The sequence below is a fragment of the Aspergillus puulaauensis genome, chromosome 5 (assembly GCF_016861865.1).
Source record: "Aspergillus puulaauensis MK2 DNA, chromosome 5, nearly complete sequence".
Taxonomy (NCBI): domain Eukaryota; kingdom Fungi; phylum Ascomycota; class Eurotiomycetes; order Eurotiales; family Aspergillaceae; genus Aspergillus; species Aspergillus puulaauensis.
The window spans coordinates 1,917,403-1,934,689 of NC_054861.1; the positions used below are offsets into that span (position 1 = coordinate 1,917,403).

Genomic DNA, 17,287 nt, shown 5'->3' on the forward strand with positions numbered 1-17,287 from the left:
TTCCGTCGGACTGGCTCCGATTTATATCCGGCCGGTGGCTTTTCCGGTGAAGTCCTGCCGGAGTATAGATCTGCCTATACTAAGAGGGCTACGAGTAGTGACATCTATGAGTCACTCTGCGTGTATGAATTACTCAACGGGTATTTTAATGTCAGCCGGAAGATTCAAGGGAATACTATCCATTGAAGAATTGACCAATACTTCATGTTTCATTCGTAGCTCATATCCAACTATAAACAGCTGCATTCATATCTACTTCTCCGCACTATTTCTTCTTCTTCGTCTTATCAACCACATCAATCCACTGCGACTTCAGGCCCCGGCGAGTAAGGGCGGTATCTATAGCCTTGCGCTGGTCACCCTGCACAAGGACCTCCATGACTCCCTTCGCGGCTCCGTTGGCCTGGGAAACGCTCGTACTACTGGCGCACTTCTTCTGGAGCTCCTCAGCTAGCAGATTCGGGAGAATCCCAAAGACTTCCAGGTTGGAAACCTTTGTGACGGTCTTGGAGCCTGTGCGACGCTCGACAGTTATGTTGGCTTTTGGCGCTGCGCCGGCTTTGGGCTTCACGTCGGAGAGCGTTTGGCCTGGCTTGAGGATGACATAGTGCGGCGCCAGTAGAGTTGGGTCTTCCACTAGTTTCTTCAAGAGCATATCGCGTGTTGTCTTGCCGCGGGCGAGAGTGTTTCGGTCCTCGGCTGAAGAAGATGAGAAGATGGTGTTGGCGAGGAATGGCGTGAGGGTGAGGATTCGTTTGTTCTGGGGGTCGACAATCGAAGGGTCTTGGGACTGAATATACTGATCTAGTTGTTTGGAGACGTCGGAGTATTTGTAGTAGTTGCTGGGGTGCGTGCTGGATAGGGGAGGGAATATTGTTGGGGTTAGCTTAGCTGTTGGCCGGTAGAGGGTTTGCACTGTGAGTGTCTGCCCGACGGCAGGGTCGCCATCTGTGCTTGCTACGGGCTTCTTGCCAGCTGCATTTGACGTCTTCCCTGTGCCCTCAATCGCGCTCTTATTTGGTAGCCGGTACGGAGTGAAATTGATGACTCGACGATCGTCGAAGTCCACGTCCAGGATGACCGTTTCCTGTCCGCTGCGGTCTTTTGCTTTCACCAGTACCTGCTTGTCGAGGTATTTGATGAACTTCTTGACGTTCTTCCAGCTCGTCTTTTTGATCTGATAGAATTGAGCTTGCTGTGCAGTGTATATCGGAAGGAATGGTGTGATCATGTTCGCTATCAAGGCGGACGGGGATATGGGGAGAGATAGACCGTGGTTAGGAGCAGAAGGGTTATCCTGTTTCAATTTATACAGGGAATAAAGAAAAGCTTTTTCAAACGCGTCGTCGATTTCTGCTTCCGTTAGTATCCAAACGTGCTCCACTGTTACCGTAGACAGCAACTAACCTTTTGTGGTAGGCTCCTTCTCAACAACAGGCTCTCCGGCCTCTTCTTCAGCTGGCTCTCCAGCGTCTGCCTCGCCAGCTTCCTGCTCGCCTTTATCCTCCAACTCCAACCCTTCAACACCTTCCTCGATCTCTCCAGCCTCCCCCTCTTCCGTAACCTCCTCATCCCACCCCTCCAAGTACTCCGGCGCAGGGACACCAGGCCGTGAAGACGGACTCCAACCCCACACCTCATCCCCCTCCCACTGAATCCCCCTAATAGCATGCCCCTTCGTTCCCTGCACCTCCCCAAGCGCAGAAACATCAATCTCACAAATTCCCACAAAGCGCGGCACAGTCTCCCGATCCAGACTCGCAACCGCAACAACCGCACCCTTAACCGCGCGCTCATCAAACGGCGGCTCATTCGCCAGACCAGGCGTCATCAAATCCGCACCAGAGCGTAGTTTCCGCATAACAAGCTCCGGCGTGTGAAGCAGCGGCACGATGTTCGGATTATGCCACAGCGTATAGACGGTGGGGTATAGACGTTTCTCCGCGCCGGGTCCTTGGTCGATCTTGAACCAGAGGACGCGTTCCTCGCTGTCGTCGTGCGTGCCGACGTAGACTGTGCCTTGGACTTCGCGCAGGTCAGGGCCGGCGGTGGTTGTGAAGCGTGCCGATAGGCAGTTTTCGGGGAGGAGGGCATTGCGGATGGATGAGAGGGTTGGTTGCGCCGGGTTTGCGGGTGCGGCATTGTCGCTGGATTCCGCGGGAGGCGTTGAGGGGATCTCGATCTTGTAATCGCTGATAATTTGGTCAGCAATCTTGCGACGGTCTGAAGACCGCAGCGGCGAAAGGTTTTTGATCTGTCAAGCTGAGTGTGAGCATTCACGATGGGTGTAGATAGGGAGGGGTTGAGATGCGGGGTAGCACTCACGGTGGGCTTCTTCTTGAACATGATGGCGGCAAACAAAGTGATATATAGCTCTAAACGGAAAGTTGAATGCAAGCTAGAGGATGCGAATACCCAGCCAGAGGAAGGGCTTGTGTGGTTTACAGAGCTGAGTGTACGAGGGGGAAAGAAATATTTAACTCGTTCTGGATTTTCGACCCCGCAACAACAATCGCCCGCGTCCCCGCTCCCAAGAGCCCCAAGAGCTCTACTCTGAGTCAACTGTGCAGTAACTACGCCGAGTAATTATGATTCATGTTCTGTCACTTGCTTGGTTATGGGTCTTCACGGCCTCAGGCACGTGGTGACTCACTCTTCCTGCCTGGCGGAATGCTGCCGAAGCGAGCTGATGAGCCGTGGGACCATGGACCAACCTTAATTAGACATTTGATAATTTAACTACGTCGAGGCCACCAACTTGGTCTGAAATTTAATTCGGCTCGTTGATGAAATTGAAGATTTTGTAAACTCCAAAAGAGGACTTACTGAAAGATATAGTGTTGTAACTCGTTGGTGAGAGTGAACTCGATAACTGAGCCTTGACAGAATCTCTTGACTACATCCTCGAATTCCTCCATATTCTAGAACAATGAAATAGACTGTTTGATTCCGTTGATTGGGAGCAACGAAACCCGCTGTGCGTTACACAGCACTGGCGGGGTTATCGTCTGTGGGCAATCGGTGGACTCCCGTAGGAACTGAACAAGCAGAATTGGGGACCATGTCCCAATCCTATACTTAATGACAGCATACCACAAATGCGAGTTATCGTACGTGGATTGCGCCTCGTCAATAATGAAGGTTGAGCAGTTATCTGAAGACAAAAAATTCATCTCATCGACTTCATAAAACCCAGTCGGTGGCATTTTTCGACCAAGAATGCCCGTGCATCGTTATTCGCTTCCCAATTGTCGATATAAACAACCCGGTTTCCGGTACTGGCTAACCAGGTAGCCAGCAATTTCGACAATGTAGTTTTGCCTGTAGCCGGAATTCCCCTTACGTGTACGACGCCATACTCTCTCATCATACTTGAAAGAGTCTGGACTGCAGTTTCGCGCGGGCTAATGTCTGGTTCCTGTTTTGGTATACGCGTGGTTCGTCGGAGCAACACATCTTCAAAGTTATTATGGTTGTTCGAAACTACCAGTGGTAAATAGTCCAGCTAGCTTAGGAACAAGTCGAAGCGGATTAGAGCCTATAACAATACCTTCTCTGCTTGTTTTGCGTTTTCGCGTTTTCCGCTGGAACCTGATTGTAGTAGTTCCTTGGCCGTGGACAGTGTCGTGGTTTTCGTGTCGAATTAGCCATAGCGAATGGGCTAAAATAACGTACGAGGTCCTGAGTGTTGAATGCGAATGGTGGAGGGGTGGATGTAGGTAGTGTTGAGGAAAGAGCGAGGGGGGCCATGATATTCTGCCTGTTTACTAGAACTCTTTTCTTTACCTCTCCTCTTTAGTAGGTAAGTGGTAGATAAGTAATAAGGTAGTGAGGGATCTGTCCACGGTCAAAGCTTTACGACGTGAGCATGCAAACCTATTTCAAGTTGATCTAGTAGATGGTTTTCGGCATTTTCTTCTCTTTTCTTTGACTAACACTTGCCATGGAACATCCAGTGTAGCAAACTAAGACCCTTTTCTAAATAGTCATTCTATTTCATACGAAACGCCGAAAGTCAATTAGATCATATACTTGGGTAGTCTTCATTTCTTGTAGAATCTACCATAACCCGCTGAAGATTCTAGAAACCCCTACACCCAACGTTAGCACCAGGGAAGAAACACAAATATTCGATGAACTTGCATAAGTGATGAACCCCAACGAACCCCCTCGGAATGTACTGTCCCCTACCAGCCCTCCCCATCATCTGAGTAGCCCTCCAGCCCATCATAATATTCCCCCTGATCAGAGTCATATCCATCCTCATCATCCGAAAACACCGGGTATCCCTCAAACTCCGGCTCATCCAAACCCCACTCAAAGTGACTATACGGCCCATCAACCCGACACCCACTCTCGTCCGCATCATCCTCGTCATCTTCCACGTCTTCAGTAAAACCGATAGGGACCCCGCGCGAAGAGCCAGAGTCCGACTCTGACTCTGAATCTGAATCGTAGTTTTGGTTGATGTTAGTCGGTTTGTCGTTCTCGGAGTGTCGATCGTGTGTGCTGGTCCGATCGTACTCTCGCAAACGGCTTAGGATTGCTTTTGCGCGTTGTACGTCATCAACGTCGTGTATCCTGAGGTTGTGACTTTGCATGAAATGCTGTAGGTTGTCGTAGCCGCTTTCTTTGAGGACTTGGTGCAGGCTCTTTTCTTCGGGTGGGAAGGAGGAAGGGTTGGTGGTGCTTTGAGAGGACATGTTGATCCAGAGACGTCTCAAGATAGATATAGAGGGTGGAACTGAATAGAGGACACAGATTTGTGATGTATTTGGGGAAATTGGAGAAGGAATGGGAAAGAATGCGTGGAGAGAGTGAAGTGTTGGGAGGAGACTAATGGGAGATGCAGACAATTTCATCCGTTTGCTGTGCCTGCCACATTCACCACCACCAACGGGAAGAGATACAAACGCTTTATTCTCTAAATTTTGCTAATGGACCTGCTAGATCCATTCTTCAATATCTGACCACGCCATTTATATCTCCTACTGATACACGCCAGCGTTGAGCCCGATCCTCCATTGCTCATGGCGTAAGCCTAAGAAGAACATCTACAATTGCTGCATCTAACGAACAGTATCGAAACAAGACTACCTACGAAGCCGACGCATTCCACCCTGTACTAGAGATCAAACCCATAAGCGAGACCAGAAACACCCACTGAAATATACGGTATAGTGAATAGGATTTGGAAGAGGCAGTACGAGACTCCGAATAAACCATAATTCCGGCCGACAAGTGACCGGATTGGAGGTACGTAGCTGAAATACGTAGCTGAAAACTCGGTGGGATGCCACAGTAAACTACGCTGCATGCTTTTCGCCCTTATTTTACATGGTATGTTCGGTGAATTCCGCCTATATCAAGACGAGCACATGGTTTGTTTTCTAGGTAGGAGCGGACAGATATAGTTATTGGGATCAATTGATATGCCAGAGGTTACGCCCGTGCAACAGCCTACATGAGTCCAGGTATATCAGGCCGATAAATAAGCCCCGGTGGCATCTCGTGTCTTTCGTTTAACACAACATGGTCCTCGGTCCTGAGGTTTTTGTTCCAGAAGTTTGAAGTAAACATAAGCACAATACCAACTTGAAGGCGCCGTGCATAAATATTACCTAATATATGTATCCAGCTACACTTACTCTATGGCACATAGATGTGCCTTTTCCATGCATACTTTCAAAGAAAGCGGAAGGCTAGAGTTAGTATAATTGCTTTTGATCTAGATGCGAGGTGTGAATAGCCCCGTTTGGAGAAGGCGAGGTTGCCTTTCATCCACGTAGGACAAGAAGAGCTCGCTTAGTATAGTAGTTTGTCTTTCAGGCATAAATAGAGGCTTCTGAAGAGTATTTTGATAGAATCCAGACACTCTGATCCTTTTCTATCGATCAATCACTAGTACTATCGACGAACTCTTTTCCGCACCGGTTGTATACCACTACATACTTACTACCGAATTAATACACGCATCCTCCCTCAAGACCAGACACAGGTACGCATTTCATAACCAGAGTCCGTACTGTTCAACGGAATATACAACCCAACCAACTAATCACAGGAAAACCCAGCCTTAACCCATCCATTCTCACATTCAAAAACATCCAAAAGAAAATGGCACTACTAGCCCAATACCGCACCGTCCCAACAATCGAAGCCACCATCCACACAATCATCCACACACTCGAGCACCCAACCGAGCACATAATCGATATGCCGAACTGGGTGAACGGACTCGTAAACGAAATCTTCCACCACTACTTCCCACCCGAAGCCGGCTGGATGGTACTCCCCAGACGCAGTGCCGACAATCGACAAAGCGGGCTAATAATGCGCGTGGGGAGATGGGTGCCCGACATAGCGCCGGCGCCGAGCCCGCGTCCGCGCTTTGAGGACCGCGTGGTGGCTATCGTTACGACCACTGAAGCTGGTTATGAGTTTGATGTGCGGCCGGAGCTGAATAGACTGCATGCGTCGGGCGTTATCGAGACCGGGGATTACTGGGTTGCGGTGTTTGAGGGGAGCTTTGTTTCGTTCTTTTCTTGTCATAGGGAGCCGTGGGCGGAGGTAGTAACGAGGCCGCTTGGGCCGCCGATGCAAATGGGGCGGAATATGTTTCATATCCGGGATGATTGTTTGGCGGTGGAGGAGATGATAAGGCATATGGCCTTTAGATGAGAATCTGCCGCATGGCCGAACAGTGGCTTGGGTGGTTAGTCTACTAGCACTACGGGTGGAGTTCAAGTAAAGTAGCAAAGAAGGATAAATTCCAACTATCCGCTATGGCTATGCCAAGTATAGGTACATATAGGGAAAAGGATGCCCGATCCTATTAGAAGAAGGAAGAATTCAACAGTGCAGCGAGCAAACGCGACCATTGAATGTAGTAGAAAAGTATAGCAACAGAAAAAGGGACGGGGGCAGGGGATGAGGTCTATTTTCGTTCATGTAAGGGAGGCATTAGAAACCGCTTACTCGAGGGAACGAGCGTGGACCTTGTCGGTGACCAACCAAGAGAAGGTGGCCTTCAGGTAGTTGAGGAACTCTTCGGCGCTGAGAGAGTTGAACCATTCGGTGAGGCTGGCACTGTCGGTGGGGAGCTCAGTGCTGGAGCCAGAGCTGGAGCCATCAGAGCTGCCAGAGCCGCCAGAGCTGCTGTTGTCAGAGCCGGAGCTGGAGCCGCTTGAGGAGTTGTCAGAGCCAGAGCTGTTGTCAGAGCCAGAACCAGTGGCAGGCTCGGTAGGGGCAGGGGCGGACGCAGTCTCAGTGACGGTCTGGGTCTGAGCAGGGGCGTCCTGGGTCGAGGTGACAACTTCGGTGGTGGGCTGGGCGACCTGGGTAGCAACCTGGGTGGGAGCAGTCACGGAAACCTCGGCAGTCGAGCTGGGAGCAAGAGGAGTGGAAGAAGCACCGGAGCTGGAGGTGGGGATGACGGGAGAGCTGGAGGTAGGAGAGCTGCCGCCACCGTTGCCGCCGGAGGAGCCGCCAGAGTAGAGAGCAGGACCGGGGATGGGGTAGGAGTCAAGCTGGGCGTAGATGTTGAACGCGATACCCTCGTCGGAAGGAGTGTACAGCTTGGTTCCGACGGTACCGGCGGGCTTGTCGCTGCCGCCGCCGGTGACCTTGAGGTTGACACACTGGGGGTAGTTCTGGGCGCCGTTCTCCTGGCCGGCGGAGTGCAGGGCGATGATCTCGTGGCGGAGCACGTAGTTGCCATCGGCGATGCTGCTGGGGATGGTCACGGTCCAGGAGTTGTTGTTGGCGATCAGGTCGTCGGAGGCCCAGGTACCGGGGGCACTGCTGCCATCGACGAGACCGGCCTCGCTGATCTTGAACCACTCGAGGGTGGACTTGTCGACGGTCGCGCAGTCGCCGTTGCAGTTGGCGAGATAGTCGATGACGGGGCCGTGGTGGCTCTCGGGCCACTCAGTCCACTGCAGCTCAACCTCTCCACCAGCCTTGATCGCGGCAGAGAGCTGGGCGTTCTTGGCCTCCTTGTGGCAGATGATGTCGGCGTCGGTGTAGCTGTTGGGCTCGACGAAGCCCAGGTCCGTGGCCTGCTCAGACCATCCGACAACATCAGGGGGGCTGGGGTTGTAGGGGTAGTTGTCGACCAGGTATCCTCCGTAGTACGAGCCATCGGCGACAATTCCCTGGACGTAGCCGTGGGCCGAGACCATGGCCGCGGAGGCAAGGGCGAAACCAGCAGTTCTAGCGACAGACATTTTGCAGGTTGTGGTTTGAAGTTTCTTAAACGCGCAGCGTTACTCAGGTTCTGAAGGATTGAATGAGGGTTGGGGTTGAAAAAGAATGTCCGGGCTTCAGTCAATGAAGCGGGAGTTAAGAGAATGAATGGATCGTTGATCCGGGGTGAAAAGAATGCAAAGGTTGGTGATGAGAAGGAGAGAGAAGAAGATCCATTCCTGGCGTGAGGACGAAGGCCTTTATATGCATCGATATGCCATCTGCCCACAGCAACTCCCGATGTCAAAGCTCAGATTAAGCCAGGCACATTCCTGCCCTGCCGGCGAATGAAAGGTTCGTGTCCAGCCGCATCTTGATTGCCTGCAAGCCCTAGTTGCTCTGTCTGTGGTTCCGGCCCTCCGAGGAACCGTTGCGATAGGCCTGCTGAGGCCTGCAGTCTGAAGTAGATGAAAGCCCAAGCACTAAGCTCTGGGCGATGAGACACCGATGCCTGCTGAGTTTGACGAACACGGGCCCCCGTCAGGAGAATCGACTATTCGAGGGCTAGGGCCGTTGAACGGGTGCAATGGAGAAACAGGAGGCGGAGACGGGGGTCCTCAAGGATTCAGAGCAATGTCGGCCAAAGGCGCTTAAATCAGCCTGCAATCCTTTTTAGTTCTGTCTCTGACAGGGCTCGTTTCAACTTAAGCAAGCGCAGCTCCAAATGCTTGGAATTCCCCGAGAGCCCGCCCCGCCAAGTGGCCCGGTCATTAAACTGTGCCCTAACTCGGTGGAGCTGCCACTCAGCGAAGATGACACCATCTGCCCTGCTGGAATCTGGATTGACTTTCTGACTGCGACTCACGGGCCGAAGAAATGTCAGCTCCACTCGCCGGATTCTGGAAAAGATATCGGGGTGTTTCACAGGTGGAATAAAGCTGTTGGCAGAGGATTCAGGCATTTCTCCGTCTGCTCTGGGGCTGGAGTGAAGGACCGGCGCCACGTGCGGGCCGTTTCACATCAGCAAACACTCGACAGTACACAAAATGCGAAGACATCAGTATCTAAAAAATAGAATAAAATAAAATAAAACCTGCTTCATCTTCCTCGGTAACAGCGACATGGATAGAAAGTAGAGCCGCCATAAGTTCATCTCTAAACAGTGGCTCGCCACCTCAATATGCGTCTGGGACTGGGAGAAGTGATGCGGCGCTAAGCAAGCACTCCTCAGTCCTCAATATATCAAATAGTACCGGATAAATTAGATAAATCCACAGCTCGTTCGGTCCAGGCAACAACAGCCGGTGGAGGTGTGATCCGCCTGCATGGACGGCGTTAAAAGCAGGCGCAGAGTGCAGACAGCAAGAATTCCAGCATCCACAATGCATGAGGCTACTTCGAGACTGGAGACTATTGCAGCTGACCCTCGTCCTTATCGATCTGTTACTATTAACCTATCGTTATTAATTTCTCTTGGCTGGCTCGGGTTCTCGGCTCTCAGCTCGAGATCGAAGCGAGGGCGCTATTTTGGCCCTAAGGATCTGTGCAGGGGAACGTCCTAGACCAAAACTCTGATTGAGCAGAGTGCCAGAGGGCGCTGGGTAGTGCTCCTAGCCTCTTATACTCCCACAAGATATCCCGATCCTTGGTTCCGTGGTACTGAGCAGTGAGTACATTGCGACTTAGTATAAAGAATCAAGGATAGCACCTGAAAACGGTGACTGGACCATCTCCTGAGTCAGTTCGGTAATTAACGGCGGCGACGTTTCTAGAAATGCGAAGAACCGCTGTCTTGTCGTGTTTCTGAGCAATAATCCAGTGAAATAAAAATGAAACGTTTAGATTAAGCTGATGGGTCCTAGATATTGGGTGGGGCCACGCCAACTGTGAGTGTGGCTGGATGCCAGGCGGTTAGGGATGAGGGACTGTCTTTAACTTCTTTTTCTCTCATATACCTCGAATCATCGGCTCTGGGTATCTCACATGGTGCAATTGTCCGAAGCCGTTGGGCCGGATCACGACATTCGCTCAGAAGGTGAGATCTTCACTCCGCCGTAGCTGATGTGATGATAGATTTATCTTGTACCATGTCAAACGTTAACAAATGTCTCTTCAGTAAATAATATCAGTATCAATTTTGTCGCATTGACCCTGGTCGAGGTTATAGTGTGCTATTGCCAACCCGGCCACACAATAGGGAAATAACTCTCAAGTTGGATAAATCGGAAAACTACATATTTGTTGGCATATAATGCAAATAGAAAGACGGCCTAATACCGCTAGTGGTTTTTATGGTCGAACAGTATTTCGATAATATTAATGAGTAGGATTTGTTTTATTGTGGTCTTGAATCTGTGCGACAGCGTATCTCTTTTCTAAATATACAAGTATCGTGGCCGAGCACCAATATATATTTTGGTCGACATATAGAATCCACCATATACAGTTCGGATTGTGGAAAACTCCCTACAAAGTCAATATGAAAAGAGTGTATGGATTCTCATTAAACAGCCTTGTAAGGCCTATTTATACCTTTCTATTATCACACTAGAAACAAGCGAGGCTTCCTGGTGTGACCCCGTAGTAAAGACTTCGTTTGCTATATAACAGTGAATATCGACCTTGCTACTTTTACAGTGAAGAACTATCCCTTCACCGGGATTGTCAATGTCGACACGGATATGCTATCTAGCAAGCGGTCAATTCTACTTTGCAATTGGGCTCCCTCAGCCAAGTTACGTGAGAGCTTGGTCTAAAGTTGCTTATTTATTTTCGCCTGTTCAAACAATTCATGTGTAGATAACAACATGGGGATTGCAATTGATTCTCCTGAGAATTCCAAGGTCCAGTTAGTGCCTTCCTATCCATGATACATATAAATATTTACAGGAATAGATTGACAGTCTCCAAACTTAGTGTTTACTATTGTCTTTAAATCACGACAACAAGCTTCATATCACAAGTATATATATGCCGCCAAACCCCCTTAGAACAGTTTGCCAACGAATTGTCCTGCTACATAGTTCATAGGATACCCATACTACAGGAGCATTACATTTCTCATATCAGCCTAATAAGTAATCCTTGGCAAATTCCTTGGTTTGGATGACGAAACCCAGATCAATCCAGCTCTAAAGCCCGACGAATGCAAGAGAAGCCTGACGCACGAAAGATATTAAGACATTGTTTTCCTTAGTACAGGCGACCACAGCATGCGGTCAGAAAGTAGTTTGATGCAGCTGACTGGCTGTTTTTATGCGCCAAGGCTGCCCATAGCCGTGCAGTTTCACTGTCACACAAATTCACTCCGTACTGCATGTTCTGCCTTAGGAGTTGCCCGAGTTGCCCGAGTGGTATCTCCATTCTCCAATGTATGACGGACTTGACCTGATAAGGCTGGCTGTCACTGATAGCGCCAACCAGGAACGTGGCAGCCTAACCCTCTTGGTGTGGCCCGTTTAGCCCAATATGGACTAGCGGATTGTAATGTGACTAAGCAGAGCCCGTTGATTCCACCTTTCTCAGGCCGCTATGGATCAGGATGGGACACGCCTATGGATCACCGCCAAATAGGCCTCGTAATCAGAAAACGGCTTGATGTCGAGCTGGCGTTAGAGTCCCGGTACTTTTGAGTCGCCGTAGACAGTCTCTGCTCTCTCTTCACCGTCGAGCGATCAGGTACCGTTTTCGGGACGGCCCATTGCACGACTTCGCGGTCATAGCACAAATTTCTGCGTGCGCCTAAGAATCTTGGCTGTTGTGGTGTTTTGCCGCTGTCTGGCTTTTCCCTCCTTTTTCAATTTCCACCACCCGCGACGTTCTCCGCTCTTCCTCGCCGACCGACCGCTGACTCCCCTCTCCCAACAAACGCCCTCGCTTCCCCAGATCAAACACGATTACTGATCTCCCTCCGACTTGTCCCTCCTATCAACCAGGAACCAACTCTCACCAAGCATCTCACATGTTACTGAGCGAGGATTGCTGCTAGCCTCCAAGCCTGACCACAACGCAGTGCGCCCGTGGAGCTCGTCTCCTGGCCAATCTGATCGCCGTGACGGCTCGTTCCTTTTTCCACCCTCAACAACCGAACGTCCACAAAGTTTTGCCCGTGTGAGAGATTACGAATTGTGCGCCGGGAGTTGGTTGAACGGCCTTTGAGGGAGTCTTGCTGGTCTTTCTCCCTCGCCTCAATTTTGTCTGCCCTGGGAGGTCAAGGATGGGACCGGGCTCGTCTCCTACATTTGCCGCTTTGGACCCGATTGTCGTGGACGACGACGACATGGCGAACCCTTACCAGGATACCGACATGGACTTTCTCGATACTGCGAGGCTGCAGATGTCGTCCGAGAGTGCTGGGCAGGAATTCGATGATCTCTTTTCACATCCGTCATCCTCCCACACAGTCGCGGAATCGAACCCCCCGTGCCTTTCCCCGTCAGAGTTGTCGCTCAAGCGATCGTACCAAGAGCACGAAGCCCTGCGGCAGCCGAAAGTGTTCGCATCGGAATCCCCCGCCGAATCGCCCGAAGACTCTAGCCCCAGCTCCAGTTCAGAATCACCCCGAAACCACCTCCGAAACACCTCGATCGCGTCCTCCACATCTGCGGTTCATAGCGAGAACACAGTGATGCCGTTCGGCTATACGGCTGATGACCTAGTGAATCCGGATTATGACCACGTGAAGGACGAGTCGCTGTTTGGTTTTGACGCTTCGTTGCCGAACCTGGAAGGCCCATATCCCACCGGGGAACCCGATCTTGAATCGAGCAACAAAGCCATGGATGCCGCTTTCGACTTTGAGAGTGCTGCCAGTAGCCCCAGTCCTTTGAAGTCTGGGGCAACACTGCAACCAAGGGCACTGAAGGGCTCAAAGTCGCGTTTGCGGGGAGCGCCTGCATCCATGAAACGAAAGTCTACTTCGCCTGTGAGATATAGAAACCTTCCATGCCGATTGAACATTCCATGCTAATCTATCTGCAGCAAATCCACCACACAACTTCGCTATTCTTCCCCCACCATACAAACACTCCCTCCCCGTTTCAACCTTCAGTGATGCCTCCGGTGAAGTCGCCGTTAAGCCCATGGGGCGAGCATTCGCCCTCTTCCTATCTCGAGGAAAGTTTCGGTGGCATCAATATGAATGGTAGCTCTCAACCAAACTCGGCTTTCACCTTTTCCCCCAATGGCCTTCCCTCTGGTTTCGGCATCGTGCCTTCACCTCCTTTGAGCAACGTGAAGCCAGAACCTACTCAACATCCCGTCTTAACCGTCCATCCCACCTCTCTCAAATCGCGCGTGGAGACGCAAATACCAATAAAGCTTACCTTGCACCCATTACCGCCCGGCGTCAAAAAGCTACGTTTGCCTAGCCATACGATTTCGAAACCAAAGTTCCTTGCGCCGCCGGCTGCAGAACGCTCCCCCGACACCGTCGAACTATACACAAGCCTTTTCTGTACAAGTGCACTACAAGACAAAGACAAGTTGCGGAAAGCGTTGGCAAGAGCAAGAGGCGAATCGGTACGTCGCTCGTCTAGCTCCTCCCCAATGGCTACAGATGAGAGCCAGGAGGAGGATAAACCTGTCGACGGTGCAGAAGTGAAGATCTGCTCTAATTGTATACAACGGGAACGAAAACGGGCTTTTCGGAAGAAGCAACGGAAACCAGAGGAGGATGAGCTGTTCCAAAAGCATGAGGAGAAGCGTGTTATCGTGTTCAACACCCATGAGATCAAAGATTGGACTGAACCATCCAAAACTGCCGCTGCAAACGAAGTTCAGGTGCCTGGAGTTCCGCATGGTGCTATGCAGGTGGAACTTCCAATGCGAATCGCATGCTACTGCAGGCATCAAAACGAGAAAATTGGATTTCAGTAAGTATATCTTGGTAATTCGCTCCTGGATTGGAAAAACATTGACTGTCTGTAGGGTTATCTTCACGCTTAAGGATTATAAGGACAACGTAATTGCCCAAGCGATTACAAATTCAATCATGATCACAGATGACCACAAGACGCACGCACCTTCAGGCCCCCCTGCACCCGGCCCCCCGCCCGCTCTGCCGGATGGAACAGAACTCCCAGGTATTGGTGTCTTCCCATCTGGTCCTAGCTTCGATACAAAGAGATCGTCTGGATCTGTGAAGCAGGCGAGCGCCTCACCTTCCGCAACAGATCTACAGGGTCTCCAGCAAAGATTAAATTCGCAATACCAACCAGGCTCCGGGCCCTTTATGAATTCGACGAGTGGTGCAACGCCATCCAATTCGCAAGGATCGCGTAGCCTGTCACGGCAAACATCGCCCAATGACTTCCAAGGACCTACGAGTAAACGCCGCAAACACAGCAGTTCTAGCAGACTCCCATCGGAGTTGACTATGACTAAACTCGAAAATGGCCAGCCATCGGTCAGGGCATCGAGCAACGAGTCTCAGTTCTCGGCGCCTCGTGGATTCGCATCTCCAACGGAAAGGCCATTTGTTACCTCCGCCGCCATGTCCAACCACTTCAGCAATGGTCCATTGACTCCAACTAACGGCGAAACGAACCCCTTCTTGACGAATTTGCAGCAACAGCAACACCAGCAGAACTTGGATAACTTCATCCAGCAGCAGCTGATGTCGGCGCCAAATTCGGCCCAACCTAGTCGCCCGGGAACTCCTGGTGGGTCTGCTAGGAGCGGTTTCCAAGAGCAGAACTTGAATCTCTCGCTGGGCCCGACCCCGTCTACGCCGATGTGGCCGGGTGTTACGAGTGCCGGGAATAGGCTGCCTACGGTGATTCATAAATTAGTTCCCGCGGAGGGTTCTATTAATGGAGGAACGGAAGTTACGCTATTAGGTAGCGGCTTTTACCCGGGCATGGAAGTTGTGTTTGGTGATACCCTCGCGACCACAACTACATTCTGGGGCGATAAGTGCCTCAACTGCTTGACCCCGCCAGCCCTCCAGCCTGGACAGGTGGTCGTGGTTTTCAAACATGAGCACCCTAGCTTTAATCAGCTGCAACAGCAGCCACAACCGCTACTACCGAAGCAACAACAGTTCTTCCGGTATGTAGATGATCGTGAGTTGCAGATGTATCGTCTGGCGCTCGGCATACTTGGACACAAGCTGGGCAACCAGGCCGATGCCTTCCACACTGCCCAGCAGATTATGGGTAGTGATTACAAGGGGGCGTTTAACCTCCAGAAAGACTTCCAAGGCTCTTCCGGTGGCAACCAACGGCAGGTCCCTGGATTGGAGTCTCAGGGTAAGCTTGGTGACATGGATTCGAAGATGTTGACTTACTTGGAATTTATCGACCTCGATGACAATCCTCGCGCGCCAAGATATAATACTCGCTGTGCTACCGGCCAGACTCTGCTTCACTTTGCATCTTCGTTGGGCCTTACACGATTTGTTGCTGGCCTGCTCGCCCGCGGTGCCAATCCAGATGTGCAGGATAGCACCGGAAATACGCCAATGCATCTTGCTGCCCTGAACGGCCACGCACACATCGTCAATAGACTCCGCCTTGCTGGTTCTAGCCCCAACATCCGGAGCATCAGAGGCTTTACCCCCGCCGATCTCGCCAGCACATTGCCTGCCCACCAAGCAGCTTTGATTCCTGCGCGTCACCGTTCGCGTAGTGCTGGGTCGTTGACTTCCCGTCGTAGGCACAGCAGCTCGGCCTCTCTCCAATCACTCTGGGAGTCCTCGTCAGCGTCGGGTTCGTTCGACCATACTGTTGATGACTCTGAAGAGACCTCAGATGAGGATGACGAATTCAGCATGACGACTTCTCGCCGGCCTAGTACGCATCATGATGCCGTCCCACCACGACAGACGCCAGAGCCGATTGCCGCAGAGGGTGAGGCGCGACCATTTTCTCCACCAGCAGCGCTTGTTGCCTGGCGGAATCAGCTGCAGACACAAATCAACCAGTTCCAGCAGAGTGTGTCGAATGCTTTCCCTAATCTACCGAATCTTCCGGCTCTGCCACCGATGCCGGCATTGCCAGACTACCAGGCACACCCCATGATGCGTCGCATTACGAACCTTGTCCCGCATCGACCTGGATCTTCTCGTGGGGCTAAAGAGGGTTGGTGGGATATGCTGACTGGCAATTCCTCACCTGGTTCGCCTGCTTCACCTGGCAACACCGAGCTCCCATCGTACGACGAGTTGTACCCGCGTAACGAAGGCCAGGGTGAGGAAGAAGTGGAGCGTGCAAAGAAGGCTAGCCTATTGCAAGCTGCTGCGGAGGCGGCTTTAGACCAACACTTTGAAACACAGGCCAGCTCCTCTAGAGTCACTGGTGGACAAGAGAGGGAAGACCTTCAAGACATCCGGATTGGTCGAAATGTTATCTCCCGGGAGCAGCAGAAGCATCTTAGGGAGCAACAAGCTCGACGCATGAAGGGTCTGGGTAGTGACAGGAATCTGTACTTCTTCTGGGTGAGTTACCAACCTTACATACCCTTAATTTCTTATTTCGCACTGCTAATCTTGGTTTAGATTCCTCTTCTCATTCTGGTGATCTTCGCCTGGGCTCGAAGCTACATTCCCGGTATCTCGCAAGGAATCTCCGATGTCTTCGAGTTCGTACAGGACCGCTATACTACGCAACGCGTGTTGGACGTTGGCACCTAGACGTCATTTCTCACCCGACTATCCGTATGTTTGTTTGATCGATGTTTTTCAGCTGGGGCGTTATGCGTGTTTGGGACACAATACACTGGGACCTGCTTTCCTTTCCTTTGTTTGGATTAACTTGCGTATAATGATGGGATATGACTATTATTTTATTATTTGTCCGTTTTCTTGCTACTCTCTGGGTCAGTATGGGGTTTCCTGTGGCTTTTTGTTAGACCTCAGCCGTTTCTAGTAGAAGCAGCAGCAGCAGTGCTCGATGGGAAGTTTAATGTAAACAAGAGTACAATCAATGTATATATGTCAATCATTACCTCAAACCTTAAGTAGACAGATTTCTCTCATTCCAGTACGTAGTAAGCTTAGATGCCCTGGGCTGTGTTGTAGTGCTGCTGAGTAGTGCCAAGAGTCCAACGCGGAGGCGGCCACCGAACAACCACGGAGACAACAACCACCACTCCGCCTCTC

The 17,287-nt window shown here is 51.1% G+C and overlaps 5 protein-coding genes across 5 annotated transcripts; 2 read left to right on the forward strand and 3 right to left on the reverse strand.

Moving 5' to 3' along the window:
- Positions 1-265: 265 nt before the first annotated feature.
- On the reverse strand, positions 266-2,346 carry APUU_50741A (putative RNA binding protein Ligatin/Tma64; the record flags this gene model as incomplete). The annotated part of the gene is made up of 3 exons (XM_041705771.1): positions 266-1,353; positions 1,408-2,254; positions 2,326-2,346. The coding sequence occupies 3 exons, from the start codon at positions 2,344-2,346 to the stop codon at positions 266-268; spliced, it is 1,956 nt and encodes a 651-aa protein (XP_041558224.1).
- A 1,841-nt stretch (positions 2,347-4,187) lies between these two features.
- Positions 4,188-4,703, reverse strand: APUU_50742A (uncharacterized protein; the record flags this gene model as incomplete). Its single annotated transcript, XM_041705772.1, has 1 exon — positions 4,188-4,703. One exon carries the CDS (start codon positions 4,701-4,703, stop codon positions 4,188-4,190), a length of 516 nt encoding a protein of 171 aa, XP_041558225.1.
- A 1,414-nt stretch (positions 4,704-6,117) lies between these two features.
- APUU_50743S (uncharacterized protein) lies at positions 6,118-6,681 on the forward strand (the record flags this gene model as incomplete). Its single annotated transcript, XM_041705774.1, has 1 exon — positions 6,118-6,681. The coding sequence occupies one exon, from the start codon at positions 6,118-6,120 to the stop codon at positions 6,679-6,681; it is 564 nt and encodes a 187-aa protein (XP_041558226.1).
- Positions 6,682-6,974: 293 nt separating this feature from the next.
- Positions 6,975-8,228, reverse strand: APUU_50744A (lytic polysaccharide monooxygenase auxiliary activity family 9 protein; the record flags this gene model as incomplete). The annotated part of the gene is made up of 1 exon (XM_041705775.1): positions 6,975-8,228. The coding sequence occupies one exon, from the start codon at positions 8,226-8,228 to the stop codon at positions 6,975-6,977; it is 1,254 nt and encodes a 417-aa protein (XP_041558227.1).
- A 4,175-nt stretch (positions 8,229-12,403) lies between these two features.
- APUU_50745S (putative membrane-tethered transcription factor (SPT23)) lies at positions 12,404-16,819 on the forward strand (the record flags this gene model as incomplete). The annotated part of the gene is made up of 4 exons (XM_041705776.1): positions 12,404-13,111; positions 13,168-14,060; positions 14,116-16,624; positions 16,685-16,819. The coding sequence occupies 4 exons, from the start codon at positions 12,404-12,406 to the stop codon at positions 16,817-16,819; spliced, it is 4,245 nt and encodes a 1,414-aa protein (XP_041558228.1).
- Between the last annotated feature and the right edge of the window lie 468 nt (positions 16,820-17,287).